Here is an 18,203-nt window from a genome sequence, read left to right on the forward strand (position 1 = left end):
GCCGGTTTTCTGAAGAACAGGCTCTCGAGCGATAATACGAGAATCCTGGCTCATGTCATTGAGAAGGCGAAACTCTTATCTACACCCACCATCGCCATTACACTAGACGCTGAAAAAGCGTTCGACAAAGTAGACTGGGGTTACTTAAATGCTGTACTACATAAATTCGACCTGGGTCCCATATTCACTAAATTAGTCATGTCCCTCTATGCCTGTCCCTCTGCTAGAGTACGAGCTGGCGGCGCTTTTTCCTCCCCATTTGGTCTAGAACAGGGTACTAGACAGGGATGTCCATTATCCCCGTCCTTATTCCTCCTGGCTATTGAGCCTTTTCTGTACTACATAAGGGAAAACCCTGACATCGCTGGAATCCGGTTCACTGACTGTACAATTAAACTCACGGCTTATGCAGACGACGTGTTGGTCATGAGCGAACAAGCTGATAAGGCTATCCCTGCGCTAATGTCCACGATAGAAGACTTCTCAGCTGTTTCTGGATATTCCTTGAACAAGGATAAAACTGAGGTGAAGTCATTGAATAATCTATGTGATAAAACCATCCTGGGCGACTCCGGGCTTACCTGGCAGTCGAAGAGTTTTAAATATTTAGGCATGGAATTCGAAAAGGACTTGATATCCACCTTAAAAATTAATGAGGAGATACTCTACAAGAAAATACAAAAGCTGTTGGATGGGTGGTCCCCTAAATTCCTTTCGTGGTGGGGCAGGGCTGAAACACTAAAAATGATGATCAGTCCCTTGGTGAATTATATGGCATGTATGCTCCCCATGACCTTCACGGAGGACTTTTTACATAGAATTGAAAAACTGATCTCGGATTTCCTGTGGAAAGGGAAGAAACCGAGAATTGCCATGAAAAAATTGCAACTTCCAAAGCTTAAAGGGGGATTAGGATTGCCAAATTTCAGAAATTACCAGACCGCCTTTCTCTGTAAGCAGGGAGCCTCCTGGTTTATCGAGGACCCTGTCTACACGCCCTTATGGATCAATATTGAAAATTCCATTATAGGCAAAGCCCCGCTCTCTGCAGTCCTAACAATGGACCTCTCACATCTCACGAACTCTAAATACATCATACTCAATACCAAGAGAGCCCTCCTGCGGTTAGATCGCGTTCATGCCACTGGTCAACGAATCCACAATTCCTCCTCTGCGTCCTTATGGCGTAACCCGTCCATTAAAATTAGTGGATCACCTATCGTATGGGACCACTGGTCAGATAAAGGTCTTAATGTGGTCTCTGATCTATACGAAAATAATATGCCATTGCCATTCTCGACTCTACAGGCTAGACACTCCCTGTTGCCGATCGACTTTTTTGCCTTCTTAAAGCTAAAATCAGCCTTATCCACTAAAACATTCAAACTAGTGAAGCCTTGGCTAAAAACTATGCTACCCCACTTTCAATCCTCTGGACATTTTGTCTCTAAAATATATAAACTACTCGCGCCAACGGCCAGCAAGTCAATGAGGCGCAATGAGTTAAAATGGGAATCAGAAACAAACAACACTGGCATAAGTATAGACTGGGTCAGGATACATGCAACAGCACTCACACACAAGGTATCACCGATACTATCACAGACCAAATATATGATTATTAACAGAGCATTTTGGACCCCACAGAGGCTATTTAAGGTTGGCCTGCGGGATACACCGAATTGCTGGAACTGCTCCTCTGGTATTGGTGACCTTCCGCACATGCTGTTTGATTGCCCCTTGCTTCACGCCTTCTGGGCAAAAATCTTTGACTACATTGGACACACGCTCCACATACATCCTACGAGGGAATTCATCTACATTCTCCTAGGGGCATTAGATCCATCACTAAAGAGTGACCATGACCGCCAGCTCCTGGACCTCCTACTAACTCTAGCATGTAAGGTGATCCTGTGCAATTGGAAATCAACGGGTGAGGTCTCCTTCAATGCCTGGAGGGAATGGCTGTCCTGCATTAGGGGCACTGACAACCCCGCGTTACACTCATCACCATGGCAGGTCACCAACAAAAAATTATGGTCTTCATTGGACCGAGCCTCCTTCACCTTTGACCCACCTTGAAGTTCCAAACGATGGGGTCTGTACTCAGTGAATTATGGGCTACATGTTGCGTGAACTGTAATGGCTATATCTTGGGCTCACGGGCTTGACAACCTTAGAATCGTGCAGCAGGAATGATGAAACATAAATGGTGTTACATGACTTGATTTAGACGGAGGGCTCTACGGAACTATGTACAAATATGAGAATGCAAGGATGGTACTTTATTTTCCTTTACTGTATACGTATGGTTTTGTGTAAATAACCCATGTCTGGTTGCGGTATTTTTGTAACATGACTGTAATTCTTCTGATGCTTTCTTGCCGCTATCATCTCTGTTATCACTTCTATTATTGTTTAATAAAATAAAATATGATTTGAAATTAAAAAAAAAGGGATTACTTGTATAGCGCCTATCACCGCCGGTCTCTAAGCGCTTACCAGAAAAAACATAATACACTAATGACCCTAGAACCTCAGTTGTGGAAAACTTCCCAACGAAATCTGAAGCCCTGTATACGAGGGGAATATTATACAAATCACCTTCTTGTTTAGACACTTCTGATGAGTTTGTTACTGACTGATGTCTCGTATGTGAGTGCAGAGTTAGATCGGACATCTTATTTGTGGTTTCTTTCTTATTCAATAAACCTTTTGAAAGTTATGGCGCATGGTTTCATTTTTATGAACTTAATAAAATAATATAGAAACCCATTTACCCTTTAGAACAGTGAGACTGTGGGCTCGATTCCGATCCGGTAAAAAAATCCCCCGTACGATTCGTATTCGTAGCCGTTTCCGTACGACTCGTAAACACACCGTACGACCCGGCGAGTACGATCCGGACCGGGTGATCAGGACGCTATTCGTACGGTCCGGGTCAGGTAAGGGCGATTCGTACGGAAAAGCGCTCAATCACATACACACCGTACGCCGCGTACCCCCCATGATCGCCGGGGCACGCGCCGTACCCCTGCGATCATGTGGGGTACGCGCCGTACACCCAGCGTACACGGGGTGCGCACCGTACACCCACCGTACATGGGGTACGGTGCGTACCCCGTGTACGCTGGGTGTACACCGCGTACCCCACATGATCGCAGGGGTACGGCGCGTACCCCGGCGATCATGGGGGGTACGCGGCGTCCCCGGGGGGGGACGTTCTGTACTTGTTTCGGCGCGAACTATGCGTTTACGGCTGTTTCCAGCGCCCGTAAAAAAAAAGGGTTGTACGTTGCGTACCCGACACGAATCGTACTTGCTGGGTCGTAAAAACCAGCCGCGAACCGTAGCGATGTCACGTACAGCGGGTTCCGAGTGAGACTCGTACGGATATTTTAGTCGTACGGAATCCTGTACGACTCGTACGGTATTTGGCTCCTGGTACGGATTGTACTTCGTCGTACGTACGGGGACGTGTACGGGTACGATTCGTACGGAGAAAATTGCTCCGTACGACGATTCGGAGCGCATTTTACCGGATCGGAATCGACGCCTTGGTGTATGCCTTTAAATGCAAGGACAGTTACATAGACGTGTACAGGCACAATAAAGGTGCTCATTGGTTACACTGAACATTTGACTTGGTGCACCCGCAACGGTTAGTGAATACCCATGACCTAAGTGCTTCCAAAGCAGTTGCTATTAACATATTGCCCACCTCTACACTTTCTTTGTCAATGGCATTAAGTTTGTATGAAATTCAAAGTGCTCTTTTGATGCCGATATTCAGAAAAACATAGAATATCATTTATGTTAAGTCTTTACTTATATATACATATTCCAAAATGAATGAAAACTAATACATCACAATTTGCTATACTTAATCTTTTTCCCGACTCTTGTAATCATAATAACGAGTGTGTTTTTTTTGTCTGTTTGTAGCTGATGCCAACAATGCTGACAGGGGTGATGCAGCAGTCATTGGAGGTACTTATTTTGTTTAATTTTCTTATGTAGAGCATGTACCAAAATATTTTATAGGGCCCAAGAAACAGAATTACATTGGCAAGTTGAGGGATGGGAATATGAGCAGTAGAAATAATTATCAATCAAGATTTTAAGGAAAATGGGTATAGGGGTACCAAATGCAGACAGACCTGTCAAGTGGACCCACTCATAATGAGTGACTGGAACATAGCATTGGACAGCTTCCTATGGCTGGAAAACAATCAGATAAGCTATAAGTGAAAGTTGAAGTAACACTTCCTTGAGCTACAGACATAAATCCTAAAGGTTGACTAGTGAAGGTGAACTGACAGTGGCTTTTTATCCAACTCTTTATTTCCCTCCCTTTTCTTTGTGTTCCTATAGTTTATTTACCTCATTATGTATGTTTTTCTCGTCCTTATGTCAACTCACTTACTTTCCCGATAATCAATGCCATTTCCTATGAGTGTTCCTCGGTTTTGTAATTCGATCCGATTACTCTCTGCATGTCATAAAGTTTATGTCATCTTGAAACGAATCTACTGTTATGTTATGTTATGTTATTTAATTATTTATAAAGCGCACAGCTACTCAATAGAGTGTCCCGGCGCTAAGCTGAGCGTGCAAAAAACATTTCACGGCAGACTCTCTAGATAGATTGATAAAGGAATAACCATGTTTTAAGTTGTTTTCTGAAGAGCCCTAAATCTTCCAATTGTCTAAGTGTAGTGGGCAGCCCATTCAAGAGACGAGCCGCTTGTACCTGAAAGGAGTGGCCGCCTCTGCACGAGCGGACAAACCTAGGCAGCATCATCAGTCGAAGATGAGAAGATCTTACATTTCCGCTAGGAGTATAGAAAGATGCCCGCTTCCTGATGTATGGCACTGGTTCGGCATTATAAACAATCAGACTGTATCGGTAAGTATTAGAAACACAGATGTCAAGTTGGGTTTTGCAGGATCGTCCATAATTCTTATTGACACCAAAGCATACACACATGGTAACAGTTTTCCATCATTTAGGGACATTCAGACGACACCGAAATTTGATGCACAACGTGCAAGGCAGTAGGGACAGTCAAATGTGTATACACTACAAACAGGTACACATTAATGAACATTTATATGTAGTGATTAGGGGCAGGACATGCATACAGTTAAAGACAATACACAGAAAGCAAAAATGTAGATAAAAGTTGGTACAAGTAAAATGCAGGGGAAGATGAGTTGAAATGGAGTGGGGGTAGCAAGCATACAGACATGGAGGTAGTTGAGAATAGATGAACTACAATTCAAAACAGCATGTTGTTAATGCATTCTAGCAGCTTATGCTGCACAGATACCAGAAGGTAGATAATGGAAAGTTAGGAATTATGCCCAATCGGCAATAATACAAGGATGGACCAGTAAACACATTGAAGCAAATACTTGGCTGCACACACCAAAGAAAAGTTAACCATACTTGTGTCAGTTAGGTAAACCTCAACAGATTGTGCAATGATGAAGCATATCTTTTCAGAAAATGCATTATAGCAAGTCGATCATATACCTACCACTAACAGTCACACATTTCAAGATAAAAAATAAAACACTGCTCCTAAAATTAATGCATATTAAATACACAAAGTTGCATTTTTTTAAATCACATATTACCATGAGGCAAAACCGATGGACAACGTATAGTCCCTCAGAATCTTGCAGAAGGCAAATCAACAACAGAAACCAGCCAAAATGTGTCAGCAGTAACCCTGGGCGTAGGACAACGCTTCGCTTGCATAGTTTGCGCAGCTATGCAAATTACACGTAGCACAGTACAAAACGCGTAGCGGGCATTTTTTGCTTGCTTGCGGCCCTCAACATAAAGTTGGCGACCGCGAGCGAGCAAAATAACATCCCGGCAAGACTTTTTCCTCGTTCGCGATCAGCAACAGCAAGTTGCCGATGGCGAGCGTGGAAAATAAACCTTCCCGGCGAGATTCTCAACGCGGGGAGGTCAGGTTTCTCATTGTGAGTGGTCACATATGCTTGCGACCGCTCGCAATGAGAAACTACCAGTCCGCGTTGAGAAAGCTGCTGCTCGAGTACAAATCTACTCTCGAGCGACAGAAAACGACAGCTTGTACTGTGTAAGATGCGGTTTGCAATGATTGCACAGTGCAGACAAGCATCCAGCACTGTGCAATTAATGCGAACAGCATTTTGCGCAGTGCACTAAACAGTTCGCGTAGCTACGCATAGCTTGCCTAGTGCAAAGTGCACTTTGCGTAGCTACATGTACCGCTACTACATGAACTAAGCCCAGGGTTAGTCTGCAGCAACCACCTGATCCAATAGAGGAACAAACATTGGCAAAGCCAATAGGTCTCACCTACAGGCGAGCTATTAGCTTTGGCTGTCCAGTGGGGATAGTATATGGGAAGTGGGTTGAGGTGGCGAATGCAAGGGCATGCTCAATAGTGGCGCTCAGGACGGTAAAAAAAATATGAAGCAGCCCGCACCGGCCACGTCATAATGTTTTTTTTCTTTTGTCTGTTGGGAGAGGGGAGAATAAATGGATGTTGTGGATGTGGGGAGGAGAAGAAACAGTGATGGGTTGGGTGAAGTTAGATAAAACAGGGATGGGCGGGTGAGCCTAGTAGAAACAGGTTCAGGGCAGATGGGGACGAATAAACAAGAACAGCATTAGATGGGAAGAGAAGAAACAGAGACTTCATTTATTTCCTACGCATTGAGCGTTTCACAAGAACGCCCAGATGTCGTCACTGTCATAACGAATACAACGGATATTCCACTGCTACTTACACCAAATCCTGCACCGAAAACCCCACTGAGGAGCAAAACTGATGAAGCTAACATGGCATCAGTGCTCACTATCCACCAGGAGGAGGCAACTGTACTATGGGTCTGTAACAGTGTGCATTAGACTGCCTCTATTCACAATTTTTTGTGTGCAGCTGTGAGCCACCATCTAGCAGAACTTGCAGAAATCAGCTTCCTCCACTAAAACTAGGACCGTGGGCAAAAGCTGTTCCTGAACTGCTGGCCAACTATATGCCTTGCTCATAGATCTCACTTTCTTAACACAAAAAAAATGTTGAAAGGTCAGCAGGAATAGAGTATAAGTAGTCCCACCACTGCCTGCATCCGTGACATGTCTTGCACACATCAGGATGGCTTAGTGAGCTAATTACTACTCACAGCAGGATGGGACAGTGAGCTATTCACAATCATTGATGCACACGGTTTCAGGCAAGTTGTGAGTCTAATTCCTTGAAAGATAGATTCAACCTTCCATCCACTGTTGGCCCTCGCAGAGCAGCACTGCAGAAACCCTGAACTGAATAATGCGAAAAACGAAACTTAAGATGTTAAAAGAATCATCATCATCAACATCAGTGATGCCCTTAAAACAGCCATACAAATTATTTTAAAATGTTCCTCATTAAAACGTGTTTTAAAAGCAGGATGTCAGAATCATATAAAATCCTTCATTTCAATCCGGACATAGATAAGCTCTGTATACATTTTGGGCAGGGGGTGGTCTGGGTTGAGGGGACTGGTGAGAACTGGCAAGTCTATTTTATCACAGTTGGAATTATGTTGCTGACAGAAGGGTATCTCCAAAGTATCCCAAAGGTTTTGACCTGCATGGCCAAGGCACCCCCACCATACAAAGACTTATGTACCAGGCAGAGAGCCTTAAATTCTATATGTTGCTTTATCAGGAGTGATTAAGACAAACTTGGGGCCTTGCCTTACTATCCAAGTTCAGCTATGATGGTCTTTTATTTGTCTGCAGAAAGTTGTTGAGGGGAAGAAACACATTAAATTTATACTTAGAATGGAGGCATGTTATAAAGACCACAAACTCTGAATTCCATTTATGGATTTTTATTTTAAGGCCAAAAATAATTGGATTTAGACACACCGCAAAATCAGTGATTATAGGTACAGGAAAATTAATACAGAGCCAAATCTACGCATATAATTGATTCGGCAAAAGAGACACAAAACAATAAACTCCAAGAATAATACACAACCCAAGATAGAGGCGGAATCCAAATCCCTTTTCATCAGGAAAGGAAGCATGGAATATCTCCACACTACTCTCATCATTGATGGTTCTAGCTGGTTCCCCCATTTTAGTTCCCTAAGGTGTCAGCACATGTAGACTGCCTTAGAAGTACTCAGGTCAAATGGGTCAAATAGCTTAAAGCTAAGGAGCTCGCTCTTAAGATGCTAATCCTCCGAAAATCTAGAAGTCTGATTTTTCTGTCCCTGCGTACAATACAAAAAGGACTAATTCAGCCCCCTCCTAAATATATCACGTGACAAATGATTCCACTTTTCCAGCACACCGGTGATTTTCCATGACTTCTTCAATTAAATCTTTGCTTCTTTGTGACCTTGGAGTGCAGATAGGCCAGGCACAGACGATATCCTCCCTTATTGCTTCTCAGACTGTTCAAAGACATTCCAGTTGAATGTCTGACAAAATATAGAAAGACAAAATATCGACCTACAAAAACATTGGAGCATAAATATCAATGTCAACAATGTCGACATCCTATCTACAACATGGTAAGTAACAAAAATATGTAAAATAAAGTAAATAATACTTAAAAATATAATAAACATAGTTAAAAATATTTTATAATACTTCAAATTAATAAGTAATATACAAAATGTAATACAAAATGAATTAAACATTTACATATAGGGCCCGATTCCGATCCGGTAAATTTATTTATTTATTTTTATTTTGCGTGTTTATAGAGCGCTTGAATAGACTCCCAGGGGAGTATCTCCGCGCTTTATGACTGCCAAACCTACCAGGGAACAAGTTATATAACTGTAATCCAATTCTGAAACCTGTAAAGCTAGACCTGAAACAGAAACGTCTTCAACTTTTTCCTGAAGGCCAGATGATTTTCAAGCTGCCTAAGCTGGAGGGGGAGGCCATTCCAAATCTTCGGTCCCCTTACCGACAGAGCCTTACCCCCTTGCCTTGCCCGCTTGATCCTAGGAACCACAAGAAGCAATTGATCACTGGACCGTAGAGCACGGGAAGGGACATACGGCACAAACTTGTCTGCGAGATAAGAGGGACCCAAACCATGAAGACCTTTATGTACCGTGCAACAGATCTTAAAGGTGACTCTCTGCGGGATGGAGAGCCAATGAAGCCTGGCAAGAAGAGGTTTTGATGGTGTTCTGGGAGGAGCATTTACCACCAGCCTAGCTGCAGTGTTCTGCACAACCTGCAACCTGTCCAGATCCTCCTCATTAGCTGACAACAGGAGGCCATTACAATAGTCGAGACGACTGATAACCAGCGCCTGGACCAGGGTCTTTCTAATAGTGTCTGGAAGCAGTGGAAAAACTCGGCGTAGTAGCCCTATAGTTCGAAAGCAGGACCCCACAATGTTGGTAACATGCTGCTTCAGGCTGAGTTCTTGTTCCAGACGGACCCCTAAGTTCTTAACTATCTGCTTAGGCTCAGGGACTGGGCCTAGGTCTAAAGGCCACCAGTCAGGCGCCCAGCAGATTTTAGCCTCACCAAAGAGCATAACCTCTGTCTTTGAGACGTTGCACTGCAACTTGTTCAAAGACATCCATTGGGAAACTGCTCTCATCCCCTCAGAGAAAGAGTGTAATACCTCTGGAGTTAGATGGTCAAAGGGAAAGAGCAGCTGAGTATCGTCAGCATATGACACTGGGCAAAAGCCAAAGGCTCTCAGGATGTTCGCCAGGGGGGCCACATAGATGTTGAATAATGTGGGGCTCAAACAAGAGCCCTGTGGCATCCCCTTAGTAATCCTGGTCTCCTTGGATCGAAAGTCTCCCATGGTGACACATTGGGTTCGATCCAGAAGAAAGCTCTTTAGCCAAGCCAGTGCCGTGCCCCCTAGTCCAGTCTCAGTCAGGCGCTCAACCAAAATTTCATGAGAGATGGTATCAAAAGCTGCCGATAGAGCTAGCAGCACCAGGACAGCTGATGTTCCTTTGTCCTGGAGCATGCGTAGATCATCGGTAATTGACAGCAATGCTGTTTCCGTACTGTATTTTGGTCTAAAGCCCGACTGAGATGGATCAAGTGTAAAATTACCGTCAGTACGATTCGCGTCCGGAGCCGTCTCCGTACGACTCGTACACACGCCGTACGACCCGACGAGTACGATCCAGACCGGGGTATCAGGACGCAAGTGGTACGGTCCACGTCAGGTAAGGGCGATTCCTACGGAGAAGCGCACAATCACATACACACCGTACGGTGCATACCCCCATGATCGCAGGGGTACGGCGCGTACCCCTGCGATCATGGGGGGTACGCGCCGTACACCCAGATTACATGGGGTACGCACCGTACTCCTTGCACACAGGGTGTACGGCGCGTACCCCATGTATGCTAGGTGTACGGCGCGTACCCCCCATGATTGCAGGAGTATGCGCTGTACCCCAGCGATCATGGGGGTACGTGCCGTACACGGGGGCCGTACCGTACCTGTTTCGGGGGCGAACTCTGCTTTTACGACTGTTTTCAGCTCCCGTAAAAAAAGGGTGGTACGGTGCGTACCCGACACGAATCGTACTTGCCGGGTCGTATAAACCAGCCGTGAACCGTACAGAAGTCGCGTACAGTGGGTTCCGAGTGAGACTCGTACGGGGATCATTCGTACGGTCTCTGTACGATTCGTACGGAGTCCAGCTCCTGGTGCGAATCGTACTTCGTCGTACGTACGGGGGACGTTGCAGGGTACGATGCGTATGGGAAAAACGCTCCGCACGGCTATTCGGAGCGCTTTTTACCGGATCGGAATCGGCCCCATAATATGTAATATAGAAACTTAATAATCAATTTTAATAATTATTTTAATAACTTATATATAATTATATATATTATAAATTACAAATTCATCTATACACATACAATAATAACATAAATACAAATTTATAATTATGCAAAACAAATTAAAAAAATAAATGTACTTTTAATATTTTTAAAATTAATTAAATACTACATTAACTAAAGCAATACAAAAAATATTAAATAACCGAGGGAATAAAATACTATTACAACTCCAAAAAAAACAACTGTAAGGAAAATGTTGGATAGCGTAAGGGCAAAAATTACTATTCCCACTCCAAAGAGTGCAACAGTAGGGAAAGTGTTGGATAGCATAGGGGTCAAAATTACTATTCCAACTCCAGAGAGTGCAACAGTAGGGAAAGTGTTGGATAGCGTAGGGGTAAAAATTACTATTCCCACTCCAGAGAGTGCAACAGTAGGGAAAGTGTTGGATAGCGTAGGGGTAAAAATTACTATTCCAACCCCAGAGAGTGCAACAGTAGGGAAAGTGTTGGATAGCGTAGGGGTAAGAATTACTATTCCAACTCCAGAGAGTGCAACAGTAGGGAAAGTGTTGGATAGCGTAGGGGTAAAAATTACTATTCCAACTCCAGAGAGTACAACAGTAGGGAAAGTGTTAGATAGCGTAGGGGTGAAAATTACTATTCCAACCCCAGAGAGTGCAACAGTAGGGAAAGTGTTGGATAGCGTAGGGGTTTAAATTACTATTCCAACTCCAGAGAGTGCAACAGTAGGGAAAGTGTTGATAGCGTAGGGGTAAAAATTACTATTCCAACTCCAGAGAGTGCAACAGTAGGGAAAGTGTTGAATAGCGTAGAAGTTAAAAATAACATATACATAAATTAATATTTGAAAATATTTAATAAATTAATTATTAAATAAATCTAAACTATTTACAAATAACAATAAATAATGATTAAAAACATAATTACCAATGAATAATTCATATTCAATAACTTTATTATTAATACACAAATATCAATTATCAATTAATCAATTAATACAAATGAATTACCAATTAATAAAACATTATTAACAATTAATAATTAATTAACAATAATATAATTAGCAAAAACAATTAATGAAAATAAATTATTACTCAATTACATCTAAATTACTTCCCACCCTATTCCCCTATAAACCCATAACCCACTACAGAACATAATTATCAATTAATTAAACATTTTTACCAATTATTAAAAATTAATTACCAATTAATTAAAATTAATTTATCATTCCTAAAAATGAATCCATTATTTAGTATAATTAAATTACTTCCCACCCTATTCCCCTATAAACCCACAACCCGCTACAGAACATAATTATCAATTAATAAAATAATAAAAATGTATTACCAATTAATTAAAATTAATTAAAATTCGTTTATAATTCCTTAAAATTAATAATTAATTTATTATAATTAAATGACTTCCCATCCTGTACCCCTATAAACCCACAACCCGCTACGGTACTAAAATACAACATTTACTTAAATTACATAAAAAAAATACATAATAAATACATAACAATATACATAACAATCATTTAAAAATCGATATTAGTAACATTGATATTACTAACATCGATATTAGTAACATCGATAATACTTACATCAATTTTAACAAAATCGATATTACTTACTTTCGATATTAAAAAATTAGACATTACTTAACTTCTATAATCTGTCCCTTCGATATTAAAACATCGATATTATTGTAGGTCGATATTAAAAAATTGATATTTTGGCTGCCTACCATTCCAGTTATCTCCTTAAACTAAAAATAATTAGGATAAATTCCTTCTACCTACAATGGTATGAGAGCATACTGTTCTAGCACAAACAAAGATACATTCAATTAATTCTTCCGTAGCTGAGGAATTGAAACCGTAAACAACTTGCAACTTGGGGCCTAGACTGCAGGCAACTTTAACACATATGATTACATGAATATGAATATAGTATCCGTCTGTACCTGTGTATACGATTATAATGGTGTCTTCTAATATCTGCAAGTTCTATATAAAATACACATTATATTTCTTGTTAAAGTGTAGAATACAAGCCTTTAAACACATAGTACATAATAATATTGGAAACACATGTGAGTGCGTTTAAACTATGAGTAAGATGCATCCCCACAATTAGAGTGCTGTATGCGCTCTATCAGTTCCCCCTCTTATGACTAGTGTCATAACACCAACATCTCACATTCTTGTCACTTGTCTTTGCAGAAGAGAGCGATCTTAACAGAAGTTGTAGCCTGCCGTCCTTGTCTGAATTTTTCGAACCCCTCCTGATGCAGATAATGAGTGTCCTGCAGTCGTTCTGTTCTGACTGCTGCTCTCGTTTCTTCAAGGAGTTTTTAGCATGCAGTGCTTTTTGCCATTTATAAGCCTTGATGGCTCCCAATAACACAATGATACAAACGACTGCTATTATGATGGGTTTCAAGATATATCCCATTATTCCTTGTCCCAGGCTTCCAAACCAACTGCCAATCTTTCAAAAACCCTTGCCAATTTGTTCCCATATGTCATCTGCAGCAAAATTACACAAATCCTAATGGATTTCTACGATGTTACTGATATATTTGCGTTATGTGCCGACTATTATCTGGAATTTATGTGCAGCATTGCTGCACTTTCAATATTTTACAGACTTCTCCAGCTTTTACTAGGAGAACGTCTAAAGCAAGTCGATTTTGAAGAACCATAGCCCTTATCGAGACCATCTCCCCATCCACAAGTAATAAGATTTGGGCCATATTTACAGAGAGTTTATCTACTATAGTTGCCAGCTTTCTAATTTTCACATCATTCAAAATCACACCCACACTCTGTATCATGGCTCCTAATATATCACCAACAACCTCTCCAGCACTTACACCACGTTTTCCTCTTTGAACGCTTTTTCCTTCTAAGGGCCATAGATCCTCTACATGGAATATTTTAGGAAATACCACTGCTAAGTAGCAGGTGCCATACCAATTTTTGGGCAATTTCACATAGGCACTCTGTCCACACACGAAATACACTTTTGGTACTGTGGCCAACTTATCCAATAATGCCTTCTTTATTGCTTCTTCAATTAAGAAAATATGTTCACAATCACTCTCACCCACAAAGATTTTATCATAGTAAGTTGATGGGTGTCTAATGCATAACTTCCCCTTTTGCTTAAAGTCTAAAGCTATGAGACCAGAGCTTCCCTTTACCTTATGGTCTAATTCTTCCGGCGTCTATGGAATAACCTTATGCTTTGGATCTGGTCTAAATAGTGTTTGTCTGTGTCGATCTTCTATCTGATCAACAAATTTCTTTTCAATGTCAGTTAGCATGCAGGTTAAGTTATGCCTTTGAGCTTACGAAGTGTCTAATGTAATGGTGGGCACGAAATATGTAGACATTCTCTACACCTCCTTATAATAATCATATTTATTCATATACTTTAGAACTGGAACTTCTGAGAGTACCACATCATAATTTGAGAAGTAGTACTCAAAGTGGGCTTTACTATAAAACATACTGAGCAACACACTACATGTCATGCCATAAGCCAAAGGTAGGTGGTGATATTGGATGCCCTCTTCTACTGATGCTGGTAATTACATGCACACACAACAATCTTTTGCTTCCATCGTGTCCACGTACTCATACAACAACCGAGCATATACATTCAGGGTGAACTCTCCTTTCGATAAATCTACTTGTAGCATCCGGCTAGTTTCCCTAATCATGTCTCTATCTTTGGCAGATGCACCATCACCTAAGTCTGCATTAGATGAGGTAGCTGTCATGTCATTCTTTTCAGAATCTTGGGACCCCACCAGCAATGTAACAATTACCATAGCTATGACAATATTCACCACAACAATAAGGGCACCAATTAAGCGCTTCTGTCTGCGTCCTGATTTCTTGGGCTCCATCTTGATTTTTTATTAAATATAGTTTCTTTCAACAAAGTCCGTGATTATGTTGCTTGTTTAATCTGATTGTTTTCAATGTCTGTAATGTCTTGTCTTTCAATTATTTTCTCAATGTTCAATTCAATGACACTAAACCTTTCGAAGAGATGTAGTCAGCCCTACTGTCAATTCTTCTCTCTAGTGAAAAGACCCTCATTTTAAGTCTTCTTCCTCTTTGGGCTAGGTTATCTTCTTTCTAAGGCTAATAAATGTCTCTTTTACAGTTCATTCTTCGTCATTTATGAAATTTGATCGTAGCATAGCAATAACAAGTTGCAATATTTCAGCACAAATTTCTCCCATTTCTTGTGCGGTTGGTTGTCGACCAAAAGTAGGGAAATGAACTTGGTTGAGGATCAAAAAGCGCAATTCACTCAGCCTTGGTGGATCAGGAATTGTCAAAGTCCTTCCGAATGCATCAATTTCAGGGTCTATTAACTGAAGATCAATGGTCAGGGTGCTCTGTGACTCACTGTGCCTGTCCCCAGTCTCCCAGATCCTCCTGGTCTCTGCAGCCAGGTACATCCACTCAGGAGATGCGTACTTCTCGAGACGGTACTCTCTCTCTTCTGGATCGTCTCAGACCATCCGGTCTTTCTTCGGTTTAACTTTGATCGGATTCAGACGTTTCAGGAACCGGAGCAAGATCTTTCTCAGATGTAAGCCTTAGATTCAGCCTTTCTTTCTTTGTTGGCCACTTTGCTGTTGCAACATCTGCTCTCTTCCAGTCTTCCTCTTGATCTGATCCTTTTGCACCAGACGGTTCACTCTGCTCTGGTTCAAAGTACACTTCCACAATATCATCATTTTCAGAGTCTGCATTCGCTTCAGGAGTTGCCTGATTTATTCTGTCTTGCTCAACTGATTGTTCCGTTTCATCGAGAGCTCTCGCTACTGAGCTGGTTCTTTCAGTTTCTGTTGCACCCTCAATTGCATTTCTCAAAACAAGAGGAGTCGTATCTTCCACAGATTCTGGGACTCGAGTATGGGACGCGTGGATCCAGTTTGGCAATCCTCCACACTTCACCTCTGTACTTGTGACTAGAAGCACCTGATACGGTCCTCTCCAACGGACATCAAGGCATCTTTTCCTCATGTGCTTTCAGACAAGCACCCAATCACCAGGGTTTAGATCATGCAGCAGGTCTCTTGAGATGGATGCAGTCGGAGCCTCGACCTGGTGGGACACAGAATTAACCACATCAGCCAGTCCTTTACAATAATCCAAAATTAAACCATCTGTGATGTTTATCAATGCTGTAGCTGGTACCATAGGCAGTTGCATAGCTCTTCTCATCACTATCTCGTGGGGAGAGAGCCCTGTTCTTCTATCATTGGTGTACTACGCATACTCATGAGAACCAACAGGAGAGCATCAGGACATTTCAAGGAAGTTGACGAACACACCTTGGACACCCTCATTTTGATTGTGCCATTTACTTGTTCCACTAGACCAGAAGCCTCAGACCTGTAGCTGCAATGTAACCTTTGATCGATTTTTTTTAAGCCGCACATAACAATTGTATAAGTTTGTTATGAAAGTGTGTTCCTCTATCTGTTTCCACTGAGGTCGAAATTCCAAACCGTGGTATCAGTTCCCTGAAGAGCAGCTTTGATATGTGGGACTGTCACATCGCCTAGTTGGATATGCCTCAACCCATTGTGAAAAGATACAGACCACCACTAGGACATATCTCAGTCTATTGCATCTTGACATCTCAATGAAGTCTAACTGTATCCTATTGAAGGGACCTCCTGACCTTCCACTGTGACTCATTGCAACAAAAGTTTTCTTTCCCACATTCATTTGCTGACATGTAACACATCTGTGACAAACGGCTTCAGCATGCACACGAAATCTGGAGTTAAACCATGTCTGCCTAAACATACGTACCATGGCATCTTTTCCAAGATGAACTGCTCCATGAATCTGCCTTGCCATTGGGCTCAATAAACAGTTTGGTAACACTGCCCTTTCACCTGTTGACACACAAATGCCATCATATCTCTTTTGACAGCCTTCTCTAACCCATGACGCCGCTTCCTCTTCTGAAACCTCATCTTGCAGTCTCTTAACCTCATCCCAGGTATCAGCTACAGCCAAAATCATGCTGAGCTCGGTCTCTTCTGCACTTTCTCCTACGTATCCTCCATTGAAAATACAAACATGTAATGCACAAAAACGAGCTACTTCATCAGCATAGTTATTACCTTTGGTAACAAAATCTTCTCCTTTCCCATGGGCTGCACATTTTACTACTGCTATGGCCTTCGGTTTCTGTAAGGCTTCCAATAAGTGACAAACATACTCTCCATTACGAATGGGGGATCCGGAGGACATCAAGTATCCCCTTTGAGATCATAACTGTCCACAATTGTGAACCGCTCCAGTCCCGTATTGGCTGTCTGTATATATGGTCACTCGAACTCCATCTGCAATGGTACAGGCATGTGTCAGGGCAACAATTTCAGCCACCTGAGCAGGATATACTTTTGTTAAACAGGCAGCTTCGACTACTCCCAAAATAGTACAGACAGCAAAAGCCGCTCTCAGATACCCTTTCATTGTCTCTTAAACATGAACCATCAACAAAAAGGATCAAATCAGATTCGGGCAGTGGTTCATTAACAATGTCAGGTCTGGATTTGGTAGACAGTTCAGTAACATCTAGACAGTCATGCTCTTCACAATCTTCTGTTTCTTCTTGTGGAAGAGGTAACAGTGTAGGAGGGTTTAGAGTAGTAAAACGCTTTAGAGTAACATTTTCGGAAGCCAATATGACCTGCTCATATTTCGTTAGCCTATTGTTGTTGAGGTGCTGCATCTTTGTCCTTGTCATTAGCAATTCCACTGAATGTGGCACATACACCACAAGCGGGTGACCCATTACTATGCTTTTGCACCTCTCAATGCTGACACCTGTTGCAGCAATGGATTTAAGACATCCGGGCAGCCCAGAAGCTACAGGATCTAATGTAACATATGGTGGCGGTGTCTATTATACACCGCCAGCCATATTATGATGGGCACATTTGAATGCCTTTCCTTGGCGGCATTGCATGCGGAGAGTGGGGGATGCACATGGGGCAAAGTGCAACATGGCAGGCACCGCGTGGTGCCTGTCATGTTGTGCTTTGAAATGCACAACATGCATTTTTACCATTGCATCGGGCGGCGCTTTCAGCACCGCCCGCCGCAATGGTAAAAATACAGGATGCGCCCGCCAGTGTGGCGGGCGCATCCTAATTGCCAAGGCGGGACCACTATGCCGGCCGGTCCCTTTTTGCACGGGGATGGCGGGCGGGCAAAGTCCGCCCCCCATCCTAATGGGGGCCTTTATGTCCATTCTCTGCCAAATGATTTAGCAAAGCCACTG

At 42.2% G+C, this 18,203-nt stretch overlaps 1 protein-coding gene across 1 annotated transcript in view; it reads left to right on the top strand.

Moving 5' to 3' along the window:
* Positions 1 to 18,203, top strand: part of LOC147732620 (glycophorin-C-like) — a 180,808-nt gene that overhangs the window by 99,094 nt on the left and 63,511 nt on the right. The window contains exon 2 of the mRNA XM_086957124.1: positions 3,946 to 3,990. Coding sequence (XP_086813250.1) covers positions 3,946 to 3,990 — 45 coding nt within the window. The remainder of the gene's footprint in view (positions 1 to 3,945; positions 3,991 to 18,203) is intronic.

This window comes from Lissotriton vulgaris, chromosome 2_1 (assembly GCF_964263255.1).
Source record: "Lissotriton vulgaris chromosome 2_1, aLisVul1.2, whole genome shotgun sequence".
NCBI classification, from domain to species: Eukaryota; Metazoa; Chordata; class Amphibia; order Caudata; family Salamandridae; genus Lissotriton; species Lissotriton vulgaris.